This window comes from Cucurbita pepo, chromosome 20 (genome assembly GCF_057944985.1).
Source record: "Cucurbita pepo subsp. pepo isolate OVF chromosome 20, ASM5794498v1, whole genome shotgun sequence".
NCBI lineage: Eukaryota > Viridiplantae > Streptophyta > Magnoliopsida > Cucurbitales > Cucurbitaceae > Cucurbita > Cucurbita pepo.
Window position 1 is genome coordinate 2,428,713 of NC_141817.1, and position 25,362 is coordinate 2,454,074.

At 38.3% G+C, this 25,362-nt stretch overlaps 3 protein-coding genes across 4 annotated transcripts; 1 reads left to right on the forward strand and 2 right to left on the reverse strand.

Annotated features, from left to right (window-relative positions):
* Window positions 1-305: 305 nt before the first annotated feature.
* Window positions 306-1,989, reverse strand: LOC111782722 (uncharacterized). Its single transcript, XM_087120444.1, has one exon. The coding sequence runs from the start codon at window positions 1,775-1,777 to the stop codon at window positions 461-463; it is 1,317 nt and encodes a 438-aa protein (XP_086976570.1). The 5' UTR covers window positions 1,778-1,989; the 3' UTR covers window positions 306-460.
* Window positions 1,990-2,994: 1,005 nt separating this feature from the next.
* On the reverse strand, window positions 2,995-10,081 carry LOC111783032 (wings apart-like protein 1). 2 transcript variants are annotated; one of them, XM_023663908.2, is made up of 13 exons: window positions 9,306-10,076; window positions 8,860-8,959; window positions 8,321-8,660; window positions 7,519-7,631; window positions 6,216-6,344; window positions 6,012-6,105; window positions 5,809-5,919; window positions 5,096-5,682; window positions 4,327-4,592; window positions 3,992-4,139; window positions 3,753-3,850; window positions 3,586-3,667; window positions 2,995-3,435 (listed from the first exon to the last, which is right to left on the reverse strand). In XM_023663908.2, exons 1-13 carry the CDS (start codon window positions 9,827-9,829, stop codon window positions 3,352-3,354), a joined length of 2,676 nt encoding a protein of 891 aa, XP_023519676.2. In that variant the 5' UTR covers window positions 9,830-10,076; the 3' UTR covers window positions 2,995-3,351. The 2 variants fall into 2 exon arrangements, with proteins under 2 accessions (XP_023519676.2, XP_086976834.1); XM_087120708.1 differs by lacking the exons at window positions 2,995-3,435; window positions 3,586-3,667; window positions 3,753-3,850 and having other exon boundaries at window positions 4,051-4,190; window positions 9,306-10,081.
* Window positions 10,082-13,363: 3,282 nt separating this feature from the next.
* Window positions 13,364-25,271, forward strand: SFR6 (sensitive to freezing 6). Its single transcript, XM_023663547.2, has 17 exons — window positions 13,364-13,923; window positions 14,273-14,341; window positions 14,709-14,797; window positions 15,489-15,601; window positions 15,790-15,891; window positions 16,457-16,544; window positions 17,013-17,606; window positions 18,034-18,652; window positions 18,784-18,863; window positions 18,991-19,073; window positions 20,535-20,771; window positions 21,074-21,245; window positions 21,592-22,109; window positions 22,358-22,534; window positions 23,087-23,464; window positions 23,841-24,243; window positions 24,862-25,271. Exons 1-16 carry the CDS (start codon window positions 13,682-13,684, stop codon window positions 23,985-23,987), a joined length of 3,708 nt encoding a protein of 1,235 aa, XP_023519315.2. The 5' UTR covers window positions 13,364-13,681; the 3' UTR covers window positions 23,988-24,243; window positions 24,862-25,271.
* The last annotated feature ends 91 nt before the right edge of the window (window positions 25,272-25,362 follow it).

The following is a 25,362-nucleotide window of genomic DNA, read 5'->3' on the forward strand; positions in this document are numbered from 1 at the left end:
GTATTCGAATATTTGAACGGCAACTCTTCAAAATTATCATTTTTGTAGGTAATAAGTCGACGTATGAAATTCTAGTAATATTTTCTCGGGGTGGGGTGGGCAAGTGCAGCGGGGGCACGCATGGGAGCACGCGGGTGGGGCGGGGCCGGAACTAAATTGTTATAATAATATTAAAGTGGAAAATTAAATTTAATTATTGTTCAGATTATTTAGAGTTGACTTTAAAAAAATATCTGAAGATAATGTAATTAATAAGCTATAAATACACAACCAGTGAGGTAGGTGACCGGAGAACGAGACTTCACTTTCAATTTTAATTCCTCTGTGACATTCAATTTCCGACAGTAAAATTTGATGTCTAAATTCCTTACATCTTTCATAAACGAAGTACAAAAACATTTCCCAGAAAATTAAGGACTGTTCTAAATCTATGATGATATCTTTAAACAACAAATGTAATTTACGGTTTCATTGTTACTATAATATCAACAATGCTTCCCTTCTCAACTTGAAGCTGTCGGCTATGGCTGTTCCACAAATGGAGAGCCAAGCTCTGGGATTCAATGTGTTTCAGTTTCGCCTTTACCCATTTCAAATGAACTGCATCTTTTGGACTCTGGAACAGAGCCCTGATTCTGCTCCAAACAACAGGGTAAAACGCCGACGGAGGAAGAACTGTCAAATTAAACCCAGGATTTTGGTTCAATCTCGACACCACTCTTGATACTAAATACGGTCCGTTCTGACCCCATTTGTTTCCGTCGAAGGTTGTGGCGAATTCTTGGATGAATTGAAGGAGAAGTGGGTGATTTTTGTCGAAGATCATCACTGCGTTGTTTAATCTGCTCCAATTTCCGGTTTTCAAATCGATGGTTTGAGCTCCAATTACGTTTCGGAGATTTGTGAAGTTCTTTAGAATTATCACGTCGGCGTCGAGGTAAATGCCGCCGAATTTGTATAGCAGAGCCAATCGGAGCAAGTTTGAGAGGTTTTGAGCTAAAGAAATTTCGCCGGGTTTTATGATTCCTCGCCGGAGTTGATTGAACCATGGCTCTGCTTCTGTGTTTCTGAAAATTGAATCGAAATCCGGAGAAATTGCGATCAAAGGGAACCCTTTTTCCGAGAATGGGCTGAGAATTTGTTTCCCTTTTGTGGAATCGAGGGAATTCGAGACAATAATCAAACACGGATTTCCATTTTCATGAGCGTTGAATATGCTCTGTATTGCCCAGAATTCTCTGTCGCTAAACGAATTCAATGGTGAAATCCAAATCATGAAAAATCTAAGCTTACATGAATTCGCAGCCAAGAACTCCTCAATCCTTGCTGAAAATTTGTTTTCTCTTGATTCTAGCCGGAGGCTTCTCAGGCGGCGCTTGTGTTTCCCGGCCCTCTTCGCCGCCATTTCAGCAGAGTCATCGGCGCGGATTTTAACATGGGGATTGTGAAAAACAGAGGAATTTGATTTAAAAATCACCGGTGGGTGTTTTTCTTCGATGGAAAAAAGAACGTGGGTCGAAGCGGGAACGGAAGAAGAAAGATTGGAGCATCGTTTATCCGGCGAGAAAGGGGGAGACTGAGGAATCGTCTTCTCCGGCGACGGTGAGTAAGTAAAGAAAACGTAAAGGCCATTGAAAGCGAGAAGGAAGAGAAGGAGAAGATAAAGAAGAGAAGCGGTAAGGGATGAGAGAAAATGGTAATAAGCAGATTCCTTGAGAGGTTGAAGGCGGCGGAGTAGAAGGAGGAGGAAGAAAGAAGGCCGGAAATTAGCAATCATTGGAAATGGAAGAAGAAGAAGCGGAAGATCCCTAGGGAAAGTCAAGCCTGCAAATATGTGAAAATCGATTTTTGTATCAATTTTATGGATCTAAAAGAAAAAAGTTTTGAAAGGAGAATATGGGGAATGTGCATGTGCTTGTGAGGAAACACAAAAAGTAGTGAAAAGGAAGGGGATGGGAGTGTGGCTGCAGAGTGGCCAGCTTTTTTCTTTCCTTACTTTTTCCCCCTTGGAGTATTGGATGTTGCTATGTGAATACACGGGTCTTAAATTATGTAGGATTCCACTCGTGTCCGGATATATTTGGCCTATTCTCCTATATGTATATGGAATACTTAAGATGAACGTCTTTTTTAGTCGCAAGGTTCGGGAAAAGGATAGGGAAATTGGTTTTATTATATTTATAATGTGAGATCCTACATCGGTTGGGGAGGAGAACCAAACACGCTTTAGTTTTATAAGAGTGTGAAAACTTTTCATTAGCAGACATATTTTAAAAACTTTTTTTAAAAACTTTGAGGAGAAGCTTAAAACGGAAAGTCCAAAGAGGATAATATCTGCTAGCCGTGAGCTTGGGCCGTTACAAATGATATAAAAGCCAGACACCGGGCGGAGGACATTGGGTCTCGAAGGGGGTGGATTTGGTAGGGGTCTCACATCAATTGGAGAGAGGAACGAGTGATAACGAGAACACTGGGCCCTAAACGGAGTGGATTGATAAATCCCACATCGGTTGGCGAAAAGAACAGAACACACTAGGCGGAAGACGCTGGGCCTCGAATGGAATGTGGATTTGGCAGGGGAGTGACATATCAATCCCACATTGGTTGGGGAAAAGAACAAAACACACCGGGCAGAGGACGCTAGACCTCAAATGGAAGATGGATTTGGTAGGGGAGTGACAGCAGAGACGCTGGGCCCTAAATGGAGTGGATTGTGAGATCCCACGTCCGTTGGGCTCGGACATGAGTAGTCTTTTAGCGTATCCACTAAAATTAAAATATTTTACATTGTCTTTTCCTCTTCATCTTTGTCCTGCCGACAAAAACAGAAAGAAATTGCTTGTTTATGGTTTGAAAAACATAAAAGTTCGAAAGACGAACTGAAAAAACCAAAGCCCAACGCACATCGATCGGTCAACACTTTCGAGAAGGGGAAATTTGGTGGATCAAAACTTCAAAATTGTAGACATTTATCGAAAATCAACACATAGATACTGAAGAACGAAGAAATGGGTTATAAATTATAAAGTCGAAAATGAATAATGATTTCATTCCACTATAGTTTTCTGTATACAAACAAGCATCTTCTTACCATAAGCTACAATGGAGGTATTGAAAGAAAATGAAGAAGAAAGGCTACCAAGAAAAGCTCAAAATGGGTGGAGAAAGAACTCTGAAAATTTAAAGAAGAAAAAGAAGAAAGAACAATGGTCAATCAGACAACAACATAAGCGATAAGCCCTCTGGCTTTTTCTGTATGTTGCAGCTTTTCTCTATTTCTATGGAATCAATTAAGGATAACCAATCCGACTAAGGTGAAGAATTTACAGGAGCTTCATGCTATCTTTATTCTCAGGAAGTTCTACATGATTCAATCACTTCGGTTACGGTTTTATGCGTCTCCGGAGAAATCATGTTCAATGTCAAATGAAACGCCTGGAGACAAGAAGATCAAACAAATATTATCTGCACAAGATTTTTCAGTCCAAACACATGGGTTGAATATGCAATCACATAACCATCATCCTAAGAAAAACCCATTAGAGTTTCATGCTGTGTGATCATTAGGAATGGTTGAATACATACCACAAATCGCTCCAAAACTGGCACGAGAATTGCTAGGCTGCGATCTGGAAGACAGTCGACAATGGCATCGCGTATGCCCTGGCTGTGAAAACAAAGAAACAAAATCCCTTGAATATATCCACAAGAAAGCTTAATTTAGTTGTGTAATATAAGAGAAAAACACTAACCTTTCAGTTGAAAGAAATGCAAGAAGTAGCGCTGAATAAGCCTCAACGATCATCTTTTCTGCTTCCTTTTCACCTTCCAGAAGAGCTACCTCCTCATTCTGTTCAAATATCACAAATGTATAGTTTGGTATATATCATATCAAAATTATTACCTCGGAGCATATCCTTATTATATGTCCAAGGTCACTGCAAATCTTGCACTCAATTGGTCCATCAAGTTCGAGTGAAATTTTACTAACCCATGGCAAAGATTCCCCTTCTCCAACTGCTTCGCTTGCTCCTTGGTTGGCCAGAAAGATTGAACATATTAGAGGAATTACGTTGCTATGACCCTTTTCTGGTCCATGCACGCTAGGTATCAAAACACTAGCTGAAGCAAGCCGTGATCTGCGTACCATCGGTTCGTTGAGTATAGTTTAAAACTGCAAGTTAAGTTTTCTACAGTAACAAAGTAATTTATTGGATTGTTTAGGCCCCATTTAGTATTTGAAAATTGTGTTCGTCTTCTCACAGAATTTTCATAATGGTCTTCAAAACAGCAAACTGCTGCATAAAAAACTGAAGTAACACTAACCTGTTATGACCATCCTTCTCCACCAAGTTCACAAGCAGGCCCAAAATCGCAACAAGAAAATCAAGCTCTTGATCCGTTAGGTGCTTCTCGTTCTGAGACTCAAATTCGAGACTCAATGTATGAGCTTTTAATCCATTTAAGGTGGATGAAGTGGAGCAGAATGAAGGAAAATGGTTGGCAATCAGTGAACACATAGTTTCTAGTCCTCCACAGGAAGCAATTTGTTGACAGCCAACATGATTATCATTGGTCAAGTTCATCAAAACCTGAAAATAGAAGACAGATTCAGCGGTGTATATTTATAATATTAACACAAAATAACTACTAATACGTCAGTCAAATCCTGGGAGTAGAATAACTGTGATATCCCACATTGGTTGGGGAGGAGAACGAAACACCCTTTATAAGGGTGTGGAAACCTTTTCCTAGCAGACGCGTAATAGGAAAGCCCAAAAACCTTGAGGGAAAAGCCCGGAAGGGAAAGCCCAAAGAGGACAGTATCTGGATGAATACCAGTTCCGCTGTGTAACTCCGAAAGACGCGTTTTAAAAACCTTGAGGGGAAGCCCGAAAGAGAAAGCCCAAAGAGGACAATATTTGCTAGCGGTGGGCTTGGACCGTTACAAATGGTTCAGGAAGTTTATTAGATTATTAGGTATCCAACCGAAGATATTCAACTCAATAATTACCCTGAAACTTTAACATTCAAAAACTAAATGAGAAATAATCTGTAAAGAATGCTAGAGAAAGTGCAAATAATATTAGTAAACCTTGATAGAAGTAAGAAGGCAGTCAGCTACTAGGTTGAATCCCTCCTCATTAAAGGATGCCAAGCTTGAAATTTCATTGAAGAAATGGCTTTCTCCACTGATTGATTCTTTCTCAGTCGTCATCACCTGAGATTTTGATCCATTCTCGAGATCTCTAAATTTGACCACCCCTTTTTTAGCCCGAGATTTCTTCTCTTTCTGTGAAAGTAACTCCCACTTGGAGGGTTCGAGATCACCCTCGTCAAAAGCAAAGGGATCCTGGTCCTCTGAAAGGTTAAGCTCACAAGCAAAAGGATCGGGATTATTATTTTTCTCTACAGGCTGATTATTCAATGCAGTTGCTCCATCATCCGTACTTCTTGATGTCACACTGGATGAACCAGATGTGAAGCATCTTTGCCTCATCTTGAAGAAACTGGAATTTTCCAATGAAGTGCTAGTAGTTCCAGAAGCTGTTAGAGTATTGTCTAACCGAGCCGTGGCACTCCTCATGTTCTGGGATATAATGGAGCTCTTGTCAGACAAAGTACTCTTGGTGTTACACCATGTCTTTAAAGTACTGCTTGGTATAGTTATCTTTCTGTTTGCTGCAAATGTAAGAGAAATCAATTTTTTTAAAAAACGAAAAGTAACCATTCATGTAAAAGAAAATGATGAAATATGAAACGCTGCATCAAGAAAAAAACAGCACGTACAAATTGGAAAACCATTACCTTCACGATCTGCCTCTGCAAGCAATTTGGAAGTTTTGTGAGACCCATCAAAGAGATCAGCTAGCTTCTCATTATCTAAACCAGCAGCAGAACTTTTGCGTAAATAGAGACCTACAATGAAGCGGCATTGATCAACATCAGATGACTTTGAAAAACAACATAATGAATGAAAATGAAAAGAAAACCCGCGTGTGGTTAGTTACCTGAAAGAATCTTGATGACATTTAACATGATTTCCGTGAAAGATTGCGGTATTCCTTGACCCTCCAAGTTTCTTTTAATTCCAAGCAAATGACTCTGTCATTAATGTAATTACAAAAAAGATTGAAAAGAAGTCCTAAGAACTGTGTATTTGATTAATTTTATGGGGAGAGAGAGTGAGAGAGAGAGACCACTTTTGTGCATACCTGGTTTTCTTTACTGAGGAATGTGGCATTTTCCATTATCTTCAAACACTTCAAAAGAAGCATCAGGCTCTGCAGAAAGTTTTCATATCTTGCATCCTTTGTAGACAGTGAAATACGCTTTACACAACCCTGAAATAATGTGCCACAAAATTTTCTGATATTCCATATATTATAAGGATATTCTAACGTATGAAATAGAGACTAAAATTCATCGTTTACCAAGAAATGTAGCTATTATTCATATTGAAATGAAATAAAAACAGTTCTATATCATTTGGTGACTCTTCTGGTTAAACCATGGGCCCCAACCAATGATGTCAGACCATACTACACTGAGCTACAAATGACAACCATAGTTCAGCATTTCCTAACAATAACAAATCAAAACGAAAAAGAAAATATGGCACTGTTGACATCTATATATACATAAACTTTAAGGTAAAAAGAATACCACTGATTCACTGAAACAGAATTAATAAAGTTACACTTTGTTTTTCTTTTCCTTAGCATTTTTCAATTTTTTTTTCCTATTCTTTGCAAGAAAGAGGAGGAAAGTCAAAGGTATCAGTTCTAGGTTTGTAGGCTAAATTTGGAATACGATTATGCAATCAATGATTTTCGTGTTCTTCGGTATTTATAAAACAAGGAAAAAACTAATTCAATTTCTGTGCCAATAGATTCAGAAAGGAGGAAATATTTGTGAATGAATGCAATTAAAGCTACCATTTAAAGTTTAAGGTTAGAAAGGGAATGGGATGAATATATATCAATTTGTCTAAATATGGGTGTTCTGCTGGCATTCACTTCAAATTGCTTTTTGTAATTATTCTCCCACTGTGATCAATTCATATTGGGGTATCTTTCTGTAACCTTTGTTGGGGAGAGTACTTTTCATTTACATAATTAATTTTTTGAAACTATGCTTTCATTGAGAAAAATGAAAGAATAAATAAGGTAACTACTAAGAGACGTCCAACAAACTACCGAGCTCTCGTCCAAGAGAATGAAGCCTAAATGACCATTATAAAAAAACCTTAGAAACAAAAGCCCAAACTAAGGTATTAAATCTAATGATCTCCCATGACCCCTCCCGATACCTCTCTCCCCCTCTAACAATTTTATGGTTTCTCTCTAACTAAATACTCCATAAAACAGCAAAGAAGCAAGCCCAGTGCCAATGATTTCCTGTTTAACATAAAAATAAAGCTGGATCCTTCCCTAAATTTCCATCCCCACGTTGTAGCTACTGCAGATTTGTATAACGAAACAGTAATGAGATCCCAAAAAACATACAGGCCCACACCTCCATATTGGAATGGCAATCCTTGGCAACCTCAAAGACAGCGTCAAGTCCTCCTAGCTCTCGCAATTTTTCCTTGAAGTCGCCTCCATTTTTTCTTACAGCACCAGATGCTTCTGAGAGGATGATAGGAGATTCACAAGAATTAGCAATATAGAACACTGAATTGGCAAGATTCAGAATGTGAAACATGCGGCTAACATATGAAGCAAACAAAAACCAAAAAGACAGACGGTATGGTTGTGAAGTTAGCCAAGTGGCCAAGAATGTGCATGAACTATTTAAACCATATGCAGTAACTCCACGTGGTAAGATAACATAAAATACAAGTTATAGATTTGAATCCCCAACTTTTTGGGGGAAAAAAAAGAGAAATTTTAGCTATCCAGAAAGTGGGTTGAACAAATAAAATTAGTTATTAGGTCAAATACTGAAACTACATAGAAATTCTTTAATAAGCCAATCCCCATGTATCATTAAAAAAGAAAGCATGGTGTTACTTGACAAAAATATAAGGAATTGAATGAACATTTAACGAACAGAACGTTCATAGTCAAACATCTAAAAATAAATTCTTCCAATGTTGGCAGGAGGGAAATCCATAAATGGTATCTAAAGACTAAATAATTATTTGACCATCTATCTGTTCAAGCCCGTTGGTCAGGAGGCTTCATTCATCATGGTTAATGAATTATAACTTCTTCACTTAACATCTACAAGGCTTGAAATTCCTCGGATATGTGATCATTATAATAAAAGCAAATGATGTAATTTCTAACATGAGACAGACAAGAGGATTGTATACCTTCAAGGGAAATGGTAGTCAAGCAAGCTTTCTCTATAGTCAGTAATGCAATCCATTTTGGACACAACTCTGGTCTATCAGCTGTGCCAATGTCTATGCTTCTTGATTTTATTTCCTTGCAACTTACAAGAATTTCCTCAACTTTTGACAAAATTGCAGAAGAACTGGAGTCCAATCTTGTTGCTGTACTTTGTAGGATGTCAGAATCCGTTCGAAGTACTAAAAGTTTATGGCCAATTCTTGGTGCTTTCACTTCAGCAGCCATAGAGAGAATTGGTTTCAACAATTTAATTAAAAAACTAACATAATTTGGTGATTCGAGAAGGTGATCGTCTTGACCCTGAGATTGTGAAATTAAAATATATTTGAGAGCCATATCGTCATCATAAAGCACATCTTTGCTTGAGAGAGTTTAATACAAAAGAAATAAACATTATCAGATACAATTCAGCATACAGCTCCATACTCTTAAAACACCATAAATGGTTGAACTCAATAACTAAGGAGAACGCAAAACGTTAAAGAGCAAGATCACTTACATCACCCGTCAAAATGTAAAAAAGAGTTGCAGCAGCTAGATTGCTGGCTGAGTCATCAAAGCTAAGACCTAAAACCGCATCAATTATTGTCCTTGCCATCCTAAAAGAATATATTCGAGTTCAAATACAAATTTGCAAATTCGAGCACTAAAAAATGGAGAGTGAGAGTCTTTACTGTCGACAAAAATTAAAATATCCAAAAATAAAAGAACCATCTTTATATTCAGTTTCCATGCACATCATGTTCAAAAAAACCTATCATGAGCAGAGTTAAGGCATCCATACTTCATCAAAGAGAAGTTTTCATTATAATAATTGGGGAGGAAGACCATGAATTTCTCATACACTAACGAACAAATTAAGAATTTGAAGAACTTTCTGTTTTCCAGTCTTCAATCTTCACCTATAACTATGAGTAACCAAAAGGCAATTAAATTTTTACATACCCATGAGTTCGTAGAAGCCGCCGTTGCTGCGCGGTACTGCAAATAGATAACAAGGACAACAAACTTGCCCTTCTGATCCGAACTTGCTGGCCCTTCCTCAGCCCATCCAACGCGAAATTCACCTCATCTACGTGCTCCATCATCTCCCCAAACTCCTGGGCTTCCATTAAAGTCGATGTAGAAGAAATCGCCAGCTGCGAACACTTAAGCACCTCTAGTTCCCTTTTCTCAATCTTGACTTTCTTGGACTTCTTCTTGCCCCCGTTCAGCGAATCGTCAAAGGAGGATCTTATAGGGTTTGCTGAAAACGAACCTTGTGAGGAATTAGTGCCGTATGGCTCAGAATCGAAAGTGGACCATCTAGAAGAGGAGTCTTGTGACGAGAAAGCGATGCCAAATAGCGGGTCCTGAGAACTTTCCTGAGACAGAGAGTCACCAAAAGAATCGTGAATGGCGTCGTTAGAGGAGTCGGATAAAGACCTCGGAAGACCACGATTCCGGCGGCCGTACTTCCTGACGATCATCGCTGGATCCTAGGCGACAATTGGGTAGCTGCTTAGCTTATCTTCCAGCTCTCGAGCATAACATTTGAAGAAAAGCGAAGGGCTTTGAGCGGTCGGAGCAAAACACAAATCCGACGGAGTTGGTAGAGCTGAGAACAATCCAAGACTTGGTCTCCAAACTCTTTCAGCACGATTAAAGAAATTCTTCGAATCACGCCTTCAGGGTTTCTTCTGATTTCGGATGTAAAAGATGTTTTCTTCTCTTCTACCATTGGCGTGAGACAAGGCTAATACCGTAATTTCCTCTCCTGAACTTATAGAACAATAATACTAATGTTTCATAAACGAATGCTTTCATAATGTACTATGGTGTCTTCTTTAGTCCAACTCAAATTCGTAATTTTCATACATACATACATACATACATATATAGAGGTATAATTTTCAACTCAATTTTTTATGATCTACAAAAGTCTTCACTTCAATGTTGTTCGTCTTCGGCGATTTGAGTTATAGAGACAATTGCAAAGTGTTACAACTGTACTCTTGTGACAGTGGGACAACGATTATGTCACACTTATTCTAACCAAGTGAACAAGTTAGCCGTGAAAAATTTGGACTTAGCGGACAATGTCGGCATATGCTCGAGCCTCGAGTCACGTTTGTGGAAAATATTTTAGAAAACGTGAACGATGAAATACATTTGAAAACAATTTGAAAAAAACAACATTATATGGCTATAAGTAAATAAATGAACATCACGACTTAAATAACGTGTATGAATAGAGAACGACTAGTCATATCACTTGTTAATACATTTGTGGAGCTTTAGTCCTAATGGGTGTACACATGATTTTGGTGAACGGTCATATACTCTCGTATTGACACAAGTATGAAACAATAAAAACCTATCTAAGATGAAAGCAGAAAAAAAATGGCTTGAAACGGACATGCAGTCAGACGAGCATGACCGAAACATCCGACATGCAGACATAAACAATATTTCTTGATATAAGTGAATCAATCCTATAAATATCATTACTGCTGCAAGAGTGTCACACTACTACAAAGCTGCAAGTTCATGAAGTCCTTTAAGTGGGAAGGGTAGGTAGGGGTAGCATCTTCCCAAACCACATCGTAAGTGTTCTAAGAGCATCCAATCAACTCAACAACGTTTGGAGGCCTAACATTTGATATAGTTCTGATCTCTGTCAACAATTCCCAGGCCCCTTGCTTAGACTCTATAGAGAGTTTAGAGTGGCACCGAGTGGCGTGTAAGTGAGGACTCTGGAGAGGTAGATTGCGAGATCCCACATTGATTGGAGAAGGGAATGAAAACAAGTGTCAGCGAGAACACTGGGCTTCGAAAGGGTGGATTATGAGATCCCACATCAATTGGAGAGGGAAACGAAACATTCTTTATGAGAGTATGGAACCTCTCCCTACGAGACGCGTTTTAAAAACCTTGAGGGAAAGTTTAAGAGAAAAAGCTCAAATAAGACAATATTTACTAACGGTAAACTTGGGCCGTTATAGTTTGATTATTGCAACTTGTACTCCACTCCTTATTTCAAGGTCTGATGTTTTGTCCTATTAACTCTTAAATGGCTAATTTGAAGCTAAGCTTCCAAGGTGTTGATTCCAGAAGCTTAATAGCTAGCTCAAACTCGAACAAACTCAAATTACACATTATTAAGTTGGTCAGATAACTGATATCAGCTCAATTCTTAAATGCCTTCATTATTACATCTGAAGAACACGAGTACTGACAGAAGAAAAGAATTTTCAAAAACATGCAAAAACCTTTTTGCAAACTTGGTTGTCGGGTTGGGTTAGGTTGGGGACAATGGTCTGGCTGTTGGATGTGGAAGCAGCTGAATTTTTAGAGGCCACGTTCCAAGCGACGATGACACACTGCAGCCGTGTGTCCAGCCCTTTTGCAAACTTGGCATATTGGTTTTGAGCCAGAATTCTGCCCCTGCTCCCGCCAAGAAAGTTCTTCAGACAACTCTGATTTTTACTTCTTGTTTGTCGTTGAGACCCGCTGATGTGTTGGTTCTTGCCACATTGGCAGAAGGTTGGTTAATAGCAATCACATTCTTTAGGCCTTGAAGTTGTTCTTGACGCCTTCCAAAAGTAAGAAGCAGAATTTGAGCTTCACTCCAATGGTCATCAGCAAAGCATTACAACTAGGGTCCAGATTAAAAATCACCCCTATGTTTCCATGTATATGTCCTAACCCAAATAGTGGAGTCACTTAATGAGTATTTTTTAAAATACTCAAGCCATCTGCTGACGACAAAATTGCAGGTAGAGACCATGACACGTGCATAGAATAGTATTATTTCATTTTCTTTGACTTAGTTAGTATAGAATATTTTTACATTTTAATGTTTTATTTAGTATTTCGCTATATTGTTTAATATGTTTTGAATAGGTAAGTTAATTACATGCTTTATATAATGTTTTAAAAAATAAAAGAATAGAAAAGAGAAAAAAAAATGGGCCTTTTCCATTGAACACATCCATGTGCTTTTGGACACCAAATTCCTTCTCCAATTGGCTGCCCATTTGAATTTTGGGGGTATGGTGGGGGCTTCTTTGACCGTTTGCCGGTGAAGAAACTGTCCAAGAAGCATATGCTTCTTTTTTTTCAGTTAGTTATATTTAGTTAAAGGTCCGTAGAGGAGGTTGGACACTTTGTACGGTTAAGCAACTCACTCGAGCCCGATAAAATGTAGTGTCACAAGGGCATTGTGCGGTAGACAAACAATAATTGTACGACACTTGTTCTAATTTGGCGAATAAGTCAGTCGTGAAAAATTCGGAGTTCATAGACAATGTCGAGGTATACTCGAACCTTAAGTTATATTGAGGAGAAATGCTTTAAAAAACGTGAACGATAAAATATGTTGAAAATAATTTAAAAGAAAGCAATGCTATCCAGTAAAAGCAATTATACAGTAACAACCACTTTGATAACATATAATCCAGATAGGAAGAAGTGACACAACGTGAAATAGTAAAAACCTATCTATGATGAAAGTAAAAAGAGGTTTAGAACAGGTGTGCAGTCAGGGACAACACGTCCTAGATAAGCATGACCGATACATTTAACATGCAGTCATAGACAATACGACTTGGACAGGTATGACCGTAACGCACAGCAGCCTAAGTCTATTGATAATAAATTTCACTTTAAAAAATTAACAGCTTTAAAAAATTAACGTGGGAGATTCAAATCTACAAATGAGTAGTTATTAATACTTCGAATTCTTTATAAGAAATATGAAAATAGTTCTTATAAATATATTTTAAGATTAAAAATATTTAAATGCCTTGATTTACTTTAAAACACAATAATGATCAGATTAAAAATGCCTAAATAAAAGTAAATGGATATTAACAGATGTATTTTCTTTATTTTTGAAGATTAAATTTTTAATAATTAATTTTATTAAAAAGAAAAAAGAAAAAAGAAAAATGGAAACAAAGCGTGGGAAAGTATTTGTTCTTGGGTTGACTGCACTTGAAGCTGAAAGAGCAGCAGGCATTTGCATTTTCATAAGAGGTTTGTTTATATTGTTGAGGAAGGAAGAGGGCGAAGGGCGAAGGGCGAAGGGGGCGGTGAAGGTACTGGAATGGGGAATCTGCTGCTGTGTGAATGCTCGGCCAACGCCAAACCCTAAGCACAAAGCAGAAAATCAAAGGCACCCACCAAAATTTTAAAAAAGCCAAATCGAAAGCCACCCACATTAACCCCACTACTCTCTCAACAGTGATACCTGTCATCCTCAATTGCGACTTTCCACCACTTACGTCCTCTCTCTCTCTCTCTCTCTTTCTATATAAATTAGGGTTGTCGTCTTTTCAATGAGTCAAGTTTCCAACGCTACGGAAGGGGAGGAAGAACCCTTAGTTCAGCCTTTGGAGCTTCCCAAAGGGTCTGAAAAAACTGAAGTTGTGGCTGTTGAGGAGGAGGTTATGGAGAAACCCGAAGATCCAATGGACGAGGACTTGATCAGTCCGGCTACTGTTTTTCGAATCAAGCTCAAGCAGCCAAGATCCAATTTGCAGTACAAAATGAGTGTTCCTGAGCTCTGTCGCAATTTTAGGTTAGTTTTGCTTCTTGGGTTTTAACTTTTAGCTGCTGTTTATTTTATGGTTTTTGGATATTCATGCTCAGCGGGTTGAGCTAGGTGTTGATACGTGCTTGGAATTGTATGATTGTTGCGTTGAGGTGTAAATTGGGTATGCACTTCGTGCTTTTGGTGCCCATTTTTTTTGTTTGATTTTTTATGGTAAATAGTCAAATGGTTATGGCACGTGGAGAATTGGGTGCAATTGCTCCCACTGACTAGTTTCTCAATTCGGTGGGTTTATGCTTCAAGTTTTATCTTATAAGATTTAAGTTACTTCAGGGAGCTTCAATTTCATCCTTCTCTGCTGGTTTTCTTTTTTCAGTGCTGTTGCTTGGTGTGGTAAGCTGAATGCTATTGCCTGTGCATCGGAGACGTGTGCAAGAATTCCAAGGTTAACATTCGTTTATCTTTTGATCACGTTTTGAATGAGTCATGTGAGTTCGTGGTTTCATCTCAGAGGAGCATACGATGAAATAAATCGTATCCCATCCCGAACTATTTTCATTTCTAGAAATTGTTTGCTCTGCATACGCCAGGAATTGAAGGAATTTAGTTGTACAATTAAAGTTCATCTTACAACTACAGCTACACTCTTATTTATGAAACACGTCCTGAAAATCAATGGCAAGAGAATTTTTTCCCCTTCTCCGGACATGGTGTCTAATATGTGGTCCAAATAAAGGATTCTACTGCCGTTACCGTATTGATTAAACCATGTTTCTTATTTTGTCTTCTAAGTGATTATCATCTTTTGACAGTTCCAATGCAAACCCACCATTTTGGATCCCCATTCATATTGTGATTCCTGAGCGACCAACCGAGTGTGCCGTGTTTAATGTCATTGCAGGTATGGTGTATGCTAATGTGCTAATATACCTTACCGTTCCGTTACTCATTAACTTTATAGTGATATTTTACCGGTGGGATCTTTACAACCACCAAGTATGGAGATTTTAGTATGTCTGTTTGTAAAGCTGGGGATCCAAATAAACCTAGAATTTTTGGCTTTAGTAGTATTCTTTTGCTTTGTTAGCTTGCAGCTGTTATTTTCTTTTGGTCGTAACAATCATATCCTGGATTCTTTAGTTTATTTCTGCTGCTTATTTGGGTAGTTGGGCGGTTAGCTTGGTCCTTCCTCTGTATAGAGGGCCGGGCCTTTATTTTGTAAGTAGGGTACTGTTTTAAATAGAATTCCTTGGAGTTTTACAGTCTGATACATTGATTGACTGTAGTCCTTTGATTGTTGATTCTTGATAATCCTTCTCTACATTTTCTGGCCCTTGTATTGGTTTTTCATATCAGGATAACAGTTGGTGGCTATTTACATAGTCTAACGAGTAAAGAACTTGGGAGAAAGTTCAGTTTGTTTAGGACAATTGAATAGGAGAGGTATCACTGTCGGTAGAACACCATTATTTCAGGAAAAATAAAAAATAAATTAATTTTTATGATTTTCCCCCAGATGCATTTTATTTTCCGTATTCAAAATTTTAAAACGTTCTTGACATTTTCAATCAAATGTATTTCACATTCTGCAGATTCTCCACGTGATTCGGTACAATTTATTGAATGGTCACCAACTTCCTGTCCACGTGCTTTGCTTATAGCTAATTTCCATGGGAGGTCAACTATCTGGACTCAGCCATCTCGAGTAAGCTCAAATTTTATTTCTTTCTTTTGCAGAATTAAGATTTCAGAATGATTGATGTTTTTAAAGGTTCATGTCACGAACTTTGCCTATTAGTGGTCTTGCATGTGCTCTTGAACTATATATGTTTTTGGCTGCAAGCATGCATCTTTTATTGTTTTAGTTTGTTTTACCGTTCTATTTTCCTCCAGGGTCCAGCTAACCTTGTTCGTGATGCTAGCTGCTGGCAGCTTGAGCATGAATGGCGACAAGATATTGCAGTTGTTACGAAGTGGCTGTCAGGGTTGTCTGCAGTATGTTATTATCTATGATATGTAGATTTAATGGTGCATTTACTTTCTAAGTTATGCTATTAGTTTGTAGGCTGCGATTCATTTTCCTTCTAGCAGTTTCATTAATTCTTATATGGTGGGAAGTTGGTTGAATTGTAAGGCCGATTTCTGCTATGAAAAATTTATGATGATGATTGCCCCTTCATATCTTTTGCCCAGTTTGCTTGTTACTCTAAGGTTTAGACTTAAGATCAATCTAATAACCTTTCTAGAATTTAACTTCTTAGCAATTGTAAATGCTGCGCAAGTACACTAACTCAAGCATAAAGGTAGTACTTGAAACTTCATTTGGTTTTGAATGATTCATTGGTGCTTCTCTATTATGTTAAATTTGTAAAGAGAGGTTTACTCATACATCTATATGCATTTTTTTTAATCAATCATGGCATTGCCTTGCATTCCCTCATTTTGGTGGTAATTATCGTTTCTTTTAGTTTCAATCGATCTCATACCTTAGGTCAATTGTCTTCTTTTTCATTTTGGCGACTACTTTCTGAATAATTTTTTAACATGTTCAAAATACCAGTATAGGTGGCTTTCAGCAAAATCTAGCTCATCAAACTCCAAGCCAAATTTTGAGGAAAAGTTTCTTCCACAGCAGTCACAAACGTCAGGTTGTTCCGAACTTAAAATTATTTTCATATCATGTACGTTTGCTTGTATCTGATTCTAGAGATTTGTAGCTCAGGATCCAGTTATCAACCTTGGAACATTTGATTCGCTGCTGCTCTGTGTTGTTTATAAAATTATCTAAATAATATTTTTTTTGTCCAATGTTCCTAAATGTCCACCTTGAATTTGCCCAATGATCAAAGGGGCAAACTAGAAATCTATTTATTATTATTAATTTTTTGAGTTAATGAGTTCAAACCACAGTGCCATTTACCCTAGATATTAAATGTCCTACAAGTTTTTTGATAACAATATTGGACGTTTTGGTTTTTGTCTTGTGGGAACTACTCAAGGTATGTGTGCCCTTACTTGGGTACCCTGGTTTTTTTTAAAAAAGATAGAAATATATGTCCCGAATTTGTTGAATATTCTTAAGAGATGTCTAATGCAGTAATTTGCTTGTGTTTCAGCTAGGTGGCCAAATTTTCTTTGCGTTTGCTCGGTTTTCTCTTCAGGCTCTGTTCAACTTCATTGGTCCCAGTGGCCTTCTAGTCAAAATAGCTCACCATCAAAATGGTTCTGCACAAGTAAAGGACTATTGGGCGCTGGACCAAGTGGGATCATGGCTGCTGATGCCATCATAACAGATAGTGGTGCCATGCACGTGGCAGGGGTTCCAATTGTAAATCCATCCACTGTTGTTGTCTGGGAGGTTACTCCTGGCCCTGGAAATGGTTTTCAAGCCACTCCGAAGACAAGCACGAGCAATGGGGTCCCTGCTCCACTCAGTCCTCCTAATTGGTCTGGTTTTGCCCCATTGGCTGCATACCTGTTTAGCTGGCAAGAATTTTTATTATCTGAGTTAAAGCAAGGAAAAAATAAGACGCAAGATGTTAATGATAGTATTCCACTTCATTGTTCACCAGTTTCTAATTTTTCTGCATATGTCTCTCCTGAGGCTGCAGCTCAATCTGCCACAACTACTACGTGGGGTTCTGGAGTTACTGCTGTTGCCTTTGATCCAACTCAGGGTGGCTCTGTTATAGCTATTGTAATAGTCGAGGGTAATTATCTGTACAATGAATTATAACTTAGCTTCTCATTCATATCCTGAAAACTTCATTAATTTTTTTGCTTTATTTTCCTGTGAGAGGAACTCTTTCACCATGTGGGAATTGTGGACGTCTAGAAAATATGCATTTTTATGATGTGAGGGGATTGCTGGCTTGGTATAGAGCTTAATTAATAATTCCTTTCCATGGGCTTTGATCTTCAAACGTTTTTGCAATTGCCTGCTTTTTCCCCCTTCCTTTTGGTAGCTGCAACCTCTTTCTTCTTTATTTTTGTTTGATCTTAATTCTTGTTTTTTGGGCAAAATCCATTATACAACCCAGTCCTTAATCTTATTGTTCCTTTATCGGTTAAAAGAAATTTAACCTTTTCCAATTAGTCCTTTTTACATTTCAGTCTGATGATCAATTACTCATGCAGGACAATACATGTCTCCTTATGATCCTGATGAAGGTCCTTCAATTTCTGGGTGGAGAGTGCAACGCTGGGAATCTTCACTTCAGCCTGTTGTTCTACATCAAATTTTTGGAAGTCCCACTGCCAGCTTTGGTGGTCAGGCACCCATGCAAACAGTTTGGTTATCTAAAGTGGACATGAGTATTTCACCAACTAGTGATTTTAAATCTAATCAATCAACAGCATCAGGACCAAACTCTGATTTACAGAAGTTGTCTGGAGCTTATGTTGATAAGGCAAAAAGAGTTTGTTTTGATCCATTTGATCTTCCCAGTGATGTTAGAACACTTGCTCGAATAGTGTATTCTGCTCATGGTGGCGAAATTGCTGTTGCTTTTCTCTGTGGTGGGGTGCATATTTTCTCTGGTCCAAACTTCGCTCCTGTTGAGAACTACCAGATCAATGTTGGACCAGCCATTGCGGCCCCTGCCTTTTCTTCCACTAGCTGCTGTTCAGCGTCTGTTTGGCATGAAGTGAATAAGGACTACACCATGTTGAAGATCATTCGTGTTCTTCCTCCTGCAGCTCCTAACAATCAGCTGAAGGCAAACTCTTCAACTTGGGAGCGTGCAATTGCTGAAAGGTGACTTGATGGTGCTCATTCTTTGGTATTTCTTATAATCCAATGACAATATTATGTGCTACTTCTCCGCTGAAGTATTGGATGAGTTTTCTTGTCATGGTTCTGATTATGAATATTTATTGTTAATGTAGATTTTGGTGGAGCCTTCTTGTCGGTGTTGATTGGTGGGATGCTGTTGCCTGTACGCAGAGTGCTGCTGAAGATGGCATTGGTATGAATGATTGAGTTTTTTGTTATTGTCGGAACAGAAATGACAGTGCAAGTGAGAGGTCAAAATTCGTTTAAATAACACGATAGTTTTTGAAAGTCATTTCTAATTGATGAATATGTCATTTCAGTTTCTCCAAATAGCGTCATAGCAGTGTTGGATGCTGATTTTCATTCACTTCCTTCTAGCCAGCACAGGCAGCAGTATGGTCCTGTAAGTTTTCTATTGTTTTGTTATCACCGAAAATAGCAATTTGAGTCTATTCGAACTATTTTTGCATTCAGCTACCCAGATCTCAGAGTGCACGCTATTTTTTGTTTTTTTTTTTATTTGCATTTCTGGAGGCTTTTGTTCATTGATTTAAGCTACCTTATGAATCCATTATTTGTGTCTGTTTTTCTTTCTTTTATCTGATTTGAGGTTTGTACTGTGTTTGTTTCATTTTCTGGCTTATTCTGGTAATCCTTTATCACTTAAGTTGTGGGATAATTTACATCTAATGTGAAACTTCAAGATCAAGTTTGTTTCATGTGGTGGTTCCTGGTGTACCTTAAAACTTGTGAGTTACGGTGGCATCAAATGTTAAGTTTAATCCTGTTGATTGAAAATTGCTTTGAAACTGTTTTGTTGGCTACTTGATTTCGTGTTTTACTATGGAGGAATGCTATGGAAGAAAACTATTGTAAATATGTTATAAAGGAGGAGCAGGTTTCCTATCTCATGCTGTCCCTCTAGTTCTTGTAGCCCTTCATGTGGTGTTTTTCATTGTGAGAATATTTTTCGTTAAAAGTTCAGATTAAAGTGGATGGTGGCACTGGTAATTTGGGTTTGGTTGGACCCTTGGCCTGAAGTGGTTTCCCATAGGAGAAGTTTCCTTGGCCTTTTAGCTTGGCTTTGGATAAAAGAATCACAATGAAAGGGGCCTGGTGTGCTTCCTTGAGTTTCTGGCCAATCATCTTTAGAAAATACTTCTCGAGAATTCTTTGCTCTTATAGCTCTTCAGCTTCCCTTTCTCTCAAGACAGTGGAGCTAGTAATTGGCTTCTTGAAAAATCAGGGTTCTTCTCAGTGAAATCTTTGTTGTCCTGTCTTTCACAGGGTCCTCAAGTTGTCCAGTCAGCTCTATATTTAGGTCGGGTGAACATTATTGGCGAAGTGCAACGAAGTTCTTCATGTTTGTTCCTACAACCGAACTTGTGCTGTTTATAAGGCTTTTAGAACCAAGACCACCTGCTTCTTTTCTGCCCAGCAGCTTAAGACCTATGGTGCGAACTGTTGGGCTTTTTTCAATTAATCTTTTTTTATGCTCAGAAATGTGAGAGAATGACTTCTCTTAGACTTTGTGGTCTTAGCTTAAGGATAAAAGGCAACGTTTTGTTCATTAATAACTTCCCAAAGTTTCTTCAATGTTACTACTTTCTGGAACATTGATGAATGGTGGGATGAATCTGTCTTTGTTTCGTCGGTGTCTTAGGTTCTATATGTCTTCGTTCGAGACCCTATTTGCACAGCCATTTTTGTTTATTTCATCGTGTTTTTATCTTAAAAGATATTCACATTGACCTTCTTCTCATTTTCTGAGTGCTGGTTAATCATATTGTAGAGAATCGTGACCTGTTTTCGTAACTGTCTATGTACTTATTTTCATTTTTTTTTTCTCTTGTCCACAAAACAGAGCTTGGACAGGATAAAATGTAGATTACTGGAAGGCACTAATGCCCAAGAAGTCAGGGCAATGGTTTTAGATATGCAAGCAAGATTGTTGCTGGATATGCTGGGCAAAGGAATTGAATCTGCTTTAATAAACCCGTCTGCTTTACTATCTGAGCCATGGCATGCATCCGGTGAAACATTATCCGGCATTGATCCTGAAGCAATGGCGGTAGAACCAGCATTGATCCCTAGCATTCAGGTTTGATTTGTCTAGCTTCAAATTTGTCCTTTATATATTTATTTCAGTAAAAAAGCTAGAGTATTGATGCATTCATAGGAACTTATGAAATGCTTTTGTCTTTCACCACGATGGCGTGGCTTGGGTATATTGGCCCTCCAAATATGCCTAGCCACTTTTTAGCAGAAAAAAGTGGCTATAGCTTTCTAATGACAATTGAACTGTGGGAAAGGGCATGAGTTAATTGCCCCTCTCTCTCTTTTACTTTTAGATTTATCAAAATCATCTCTTTCCCTTATTTTGTGGGTTGCAAAGTGATGCAGGCTTACGTTGATGCTGTCCTTGATCTTGCTTCACATTTCATTACACGTTTGCGACGTTATGCTAGTTTCTGTCGCACTTTGGCAAGTCATGCTGTTACAGCTGGAACTGGTAGCAACCGAAATATGGTAACTAGTCCTACCCAGAGTTCTGCATCTCCTGCGACAAGCCAGAGTGAGTTCACTCGATTTCCTTATATATGAATTGTTGAAAAAGAGATCTCTCTGTTATCTTCCCATATTGAAAATAGTTAAGTTTTCAGATTCAGACGATTTGTTTCTTTATTTGTTCAGTTTTATTTATTTCTTTAAATTTTAAAATGTTTTAATAGTTTTGTTTGTTTATGAATGAATTTTATTTTATTTATTAATTAGCAGCTGTAAGATGGCTTATTTTCTTTTAACTTGCGGAGTTGATGCCTAGAAAACTCCTTTGTTGCTTTGTTCGAAAATGGAGGCATGATCACATCCAGGTTAATCTAGGTTGCATGTAATTTAAAATTTTTATCGCATGTTTCCAGGTGCTCAAAGCGGTACAACAAGTTCAGGAAGTACCCAGATGCAAGCTTGGGTACAAGGTGCGATTGCCAAGATTAGTAGCACAACTGATGGAGTATCCAGTTCAACTCCAAACCCCATTAGTGGTTCATCTACCTTTATGCCAATAAGCATAAATACTGGAACTTTTCCTGGAACCCCAGCTGTTCGGCTTATTGGGGATTGCCATTTTTTACATAGATTATGCCAACTTTTGCTCTTCTGTTTTTTCTTTCGCCGAACACAGCTTCCCCGTTATATTAGTAATTCACAAAAAAATGCTGATGCAAACATCCAAAAGCCTCAACCCGCTGTTCCTGGGAAAGTGGAGGAGATTAGCTCCAATTCTGTCAAGCCAGTGCCAAATATAATTAAGCCTGAGGAAAGTCAAATAGCTCGAGCTGTTCCGCTTGTAACTGGAGCTAAAGGAGCTGAAGAAGGGCTTGCTGGTAGGTCAAGAATCGGTACAGGCAATGCTGGTCAAGGATATACTTCTGAGGAGGTAGAACAAGTTATTTTTTCGAGTTTTGGTACAGATTATCTATTCCTTTCCTCCTTTTTAGGCTTCTTGGGATAATTCCTAGTTTACCCGAGCTTTCTAGTTGGTGGTATTTACCATTGGTGGTATGGGCATCAGGTTGATTCTTTTTATTTGCAAGGATATCTCCTAATTTGGCATGAAGTTAATTAGGTGAGTTCATAATTTTAGTGTAAAAGAAGGCTTCAACTGCTTTAATTTTTACTCTGCAGGTGAAAGTCCTTTTCCTCATACTTATAGATCTCTGCCGCCGTACTGCTAGTCTTCCACATCCATTACCAGTCTCCCAGGTTGGGAGTAGTAATATCCAAGTGCGTCTGCATTATATTGACGGCAACTATACTGTATTGCCTGAAGTTGTGGAAGCATCCCTTGGTCCACATATGCAGGTATTTAATGTTTGTTGCTTTCATGGATTACGGAGTTTGTATCTTATTTTCCCATAAAATGTTTTGTGGCAATGAGTTAAGGAATTGATACTTTTTATCCCATAATCATGAAAATGCTAATAATATATGAAGTACTACTGTTATAACAGAAGACCAAATAGTTTCTTTGATTCTGTCACTTATCGCCCCCCTTGAGATGGTCAGAGAGACCATATGGATAGTTGAAGATAATTTCTAACTTTGATGGTGGTTGGGCGTAGGTTTAACACTGAACATTGACCTAACATCTGCTGTGTAACTGGAAGTCCTCGAGTGTTTTATTATTATTATTATTAAATGGAGAAACAAACAGGAAGTCCTAGAGTTGACATTTACTTGTCGATCTAATTACAATCATATGACTACCTTTGTCCTCTGATTTTTTGTTGGGGCAACCTTTTGCAGCCCTTGTGCTCGTTTTTCGTTGTTCCTCCGTTTTGTGCTTTAACCCCCCCCCCCCCCCCCCCCCAAATAATAATAATAATTTTCCTTCTGATGGTCTGGGCTGCATAGAATATGCCCCGGCCTAGAGGTGCAGATGCTGCTGGTCTGTTGCTTCGGGAATTAGAACTCCACCCTCCAGCTGAAGAATGGCACAGGCGGAATATGTATGGTGGGCCTTGGTCTGATGTAGATGATTTGGGATCCACAGACGATAATTCCAAGCTTAGTAATTCGTCAGACCCACTTGATCTCAACTCATTGGAAAATTGCAATGTTTATTATGGAGCTAATGGTTTGTGGCCTAGGAAGCGCAGGATGTCTGAAAGAGATGCTGCTTTTGGCTTGAATACGTCCATTGGTCTCGGAGCATACCTAGGTATAATGGGATCTCGTAGAGACGTTGTGACTGCTGTCTGGAAGACTGGTCTTGAAGGGGTTTGGTATAAGGTTCGATTGTAGTTCCCTTGTCACTCTTCTCGTATTATTTCAATGATTCAAGTACAGTGACGTTTCTTTGAAGTATTGAGACTTTGAGAAAATTACATTCCAAAATCTCCTACATAATTAGTTCAATAAAAAGGATACATTTTTTTTTCGCTTAAATTGTGTCAGTATTTTTAAAATTTATTCAACTCTAGGAAGTAGAAGCCAATGAGTTATTTTGCAATAATATCAGTTTGCTGCAACATGCTTCTAGATTTAAATGGCGTCATGTTTATGGTGTATTACTTTAAATTTAGAAGGATTGACTACTTCTACAGACTATGCGTTGCTAATCTTTGTGTTGTATTCATTGTGATTCTTCCGACTTTGTGATTTGCAGTGCATGAGATGTTTGAGGCAGACATCAGCCTTTGCTTCACCTGGTGCTACTAATGATACTACTCAAAACGAGAGGGAGACTTGGTGGATTAGCCGATGGGCTTATGGATGCCCAATGTGTGGTGGAACATGGGTTCGAGTAGTATAGTTATGCCTTGCCATGTACAACCCTGGCTTCAACAATAGGGTCGCAATACTCACTTTCATCCAGTGATGTTCATTGTGTCATTTATAATTTTGCAGACCAAAATTTTAAAATGTCCTTTCCTTAAGTTCATGCAATCAAATTGCTTCATTTGATAAAATACGGTTACATCAGATAGGGGATACAGTTGCACGAGTTAGAGGATGAACTGCATTTCACCTTGTTTAGCACTGCATTTGCCAGCTCATCTCACCATAAGGTATGTTTATTCGATTTTCTGTTCTCTGAATTTTCTAATTTGGAAAATAGTTCAACTTTCCGGTTTCCACGCTGTTATTGAAATTAACCTCCGGGAAGTTGGGTACTATTTGTCTTCTAACTCTTTATTCTGCCTCTGGATGGTAAATAGAAAGGGAATCAGAAAGTAGAAAGTAGCTAGTGAATAGACATCATAAGAGACCGAGGGAGCCTCATTAACTGAAGTCCTGATTAGTTTGAACCAAGTAGCAGTTCTAAATGCCATTGGTTAAATGAAAATGTGCCATAATTACTAATATAATTTGAGTAGCAGATTAAGGGATTAATGGTTATGGCTCTCGTTTTTGTTTGATAGGTTATGATGAGATGGAATATGGATATAGGTGAATCCTGTTTCCTTCACTGTTCTATCTTTCAAATTCTTGATGGAAATAAATGAAACTGTTGAAAGTGTCATCTTTTATGTGTGTTTTGTGCCTGATACACAAATTAGAGGCGTGCGTGACTTACCCTTTCATTTGTTTTCTCCTGCCAATACACTCTGTAGCAGATATGCACCTTACAGTTTCGTTGCTCTTTGGTTCTCCACCTCTAATTTTATACCTCTTTGAAATTACAGGTTGGAGTTTCTCTTGCGTATGGGGAGCTTGACGAGTGCCATTATTATCTTGTTCATAAAAATTCTCAGTACAGTGACCAATAACAAGAAGAATGTCCAGCTTAGAAGGCAAGATATTAGTTAATTTCATGGGAAGTAGATACCTGATTCATTGCCATCAGAGTGGGAGGTGGGGGCAGCGGGGCGTGTAGCTGAGGCAGAGTATTTTAGTTTTGTACATGGTAGACCAGTGTTGTTTCAGAAGAGTCGAGCATGGAGATAGACGATGGAAGCCTGAAGGCCTCCTTAGGCTGCAGTTGTACGTATAATTGATAATATTAGCGCCACCTGGATGACAGTGGCTTGCATGACTTGTGTAGAAATAGACACTACAAAAAATATGAATTTTTGCATAGATTATTTGAACAGAACAGTACGACTCCATTTACTTGCTACCCTCATGATTCATGAGAAAGATGACATCCCTCATTAAAAGCTTGTAATATGCAGGCTTTTGGCGTA

Coding starts and splice junctions, on each gene's coding strand:
- LOC111783032 (XM_023663908.2), bottom strand. CDS start 9,829: ATGATCGTCAGGAAGTACGGCCGCCGGAATCGTGGTCTTCCGAGGTCT. Junction 6,345..7,518: donor ATTGCCATTCCAATATGGAG/GTGTGGGCCTGT, acceptor ACATTATTTCAG/GGTTGTGTAAAGCGTATTTC. Junction 3,436..3,585: donor CAGTTTTGGAGCGATTTGTG/GTATGTATTCAA, acceptor TCTTGTCTCCAG/GCGTTTCATTTGACATTGAA.
- LOC111782722 (XM_087120444.1), bottom strand. CDS start 1,777: ATGATTGCTAATTTCCGGCCTTCTTTCTTCCTCCTCCTTCTACTCCGC.
- SFR6 (XM_023663547.2), top strand. CDS start 13,682: ATGAGTCAAGTTTCCAACGCTACGGAAGGGGAGGAAGAACCCTTAGTT. Junction 13,924..14,272: donor GAGCTCTGTCGCAATTTTAG/GTTAGTTTTGCT, acceptor TTCTTTTTTCAG/TGCTGTTGCTTGGTGTGGTA. Junction 22,110..22,357: donor AAGGATATACTTCTGAGGAG/GTAGAACAAGTT, acceptor TTTACTCTGCAG/GTGAAAGTCCTTTTCCTCAT.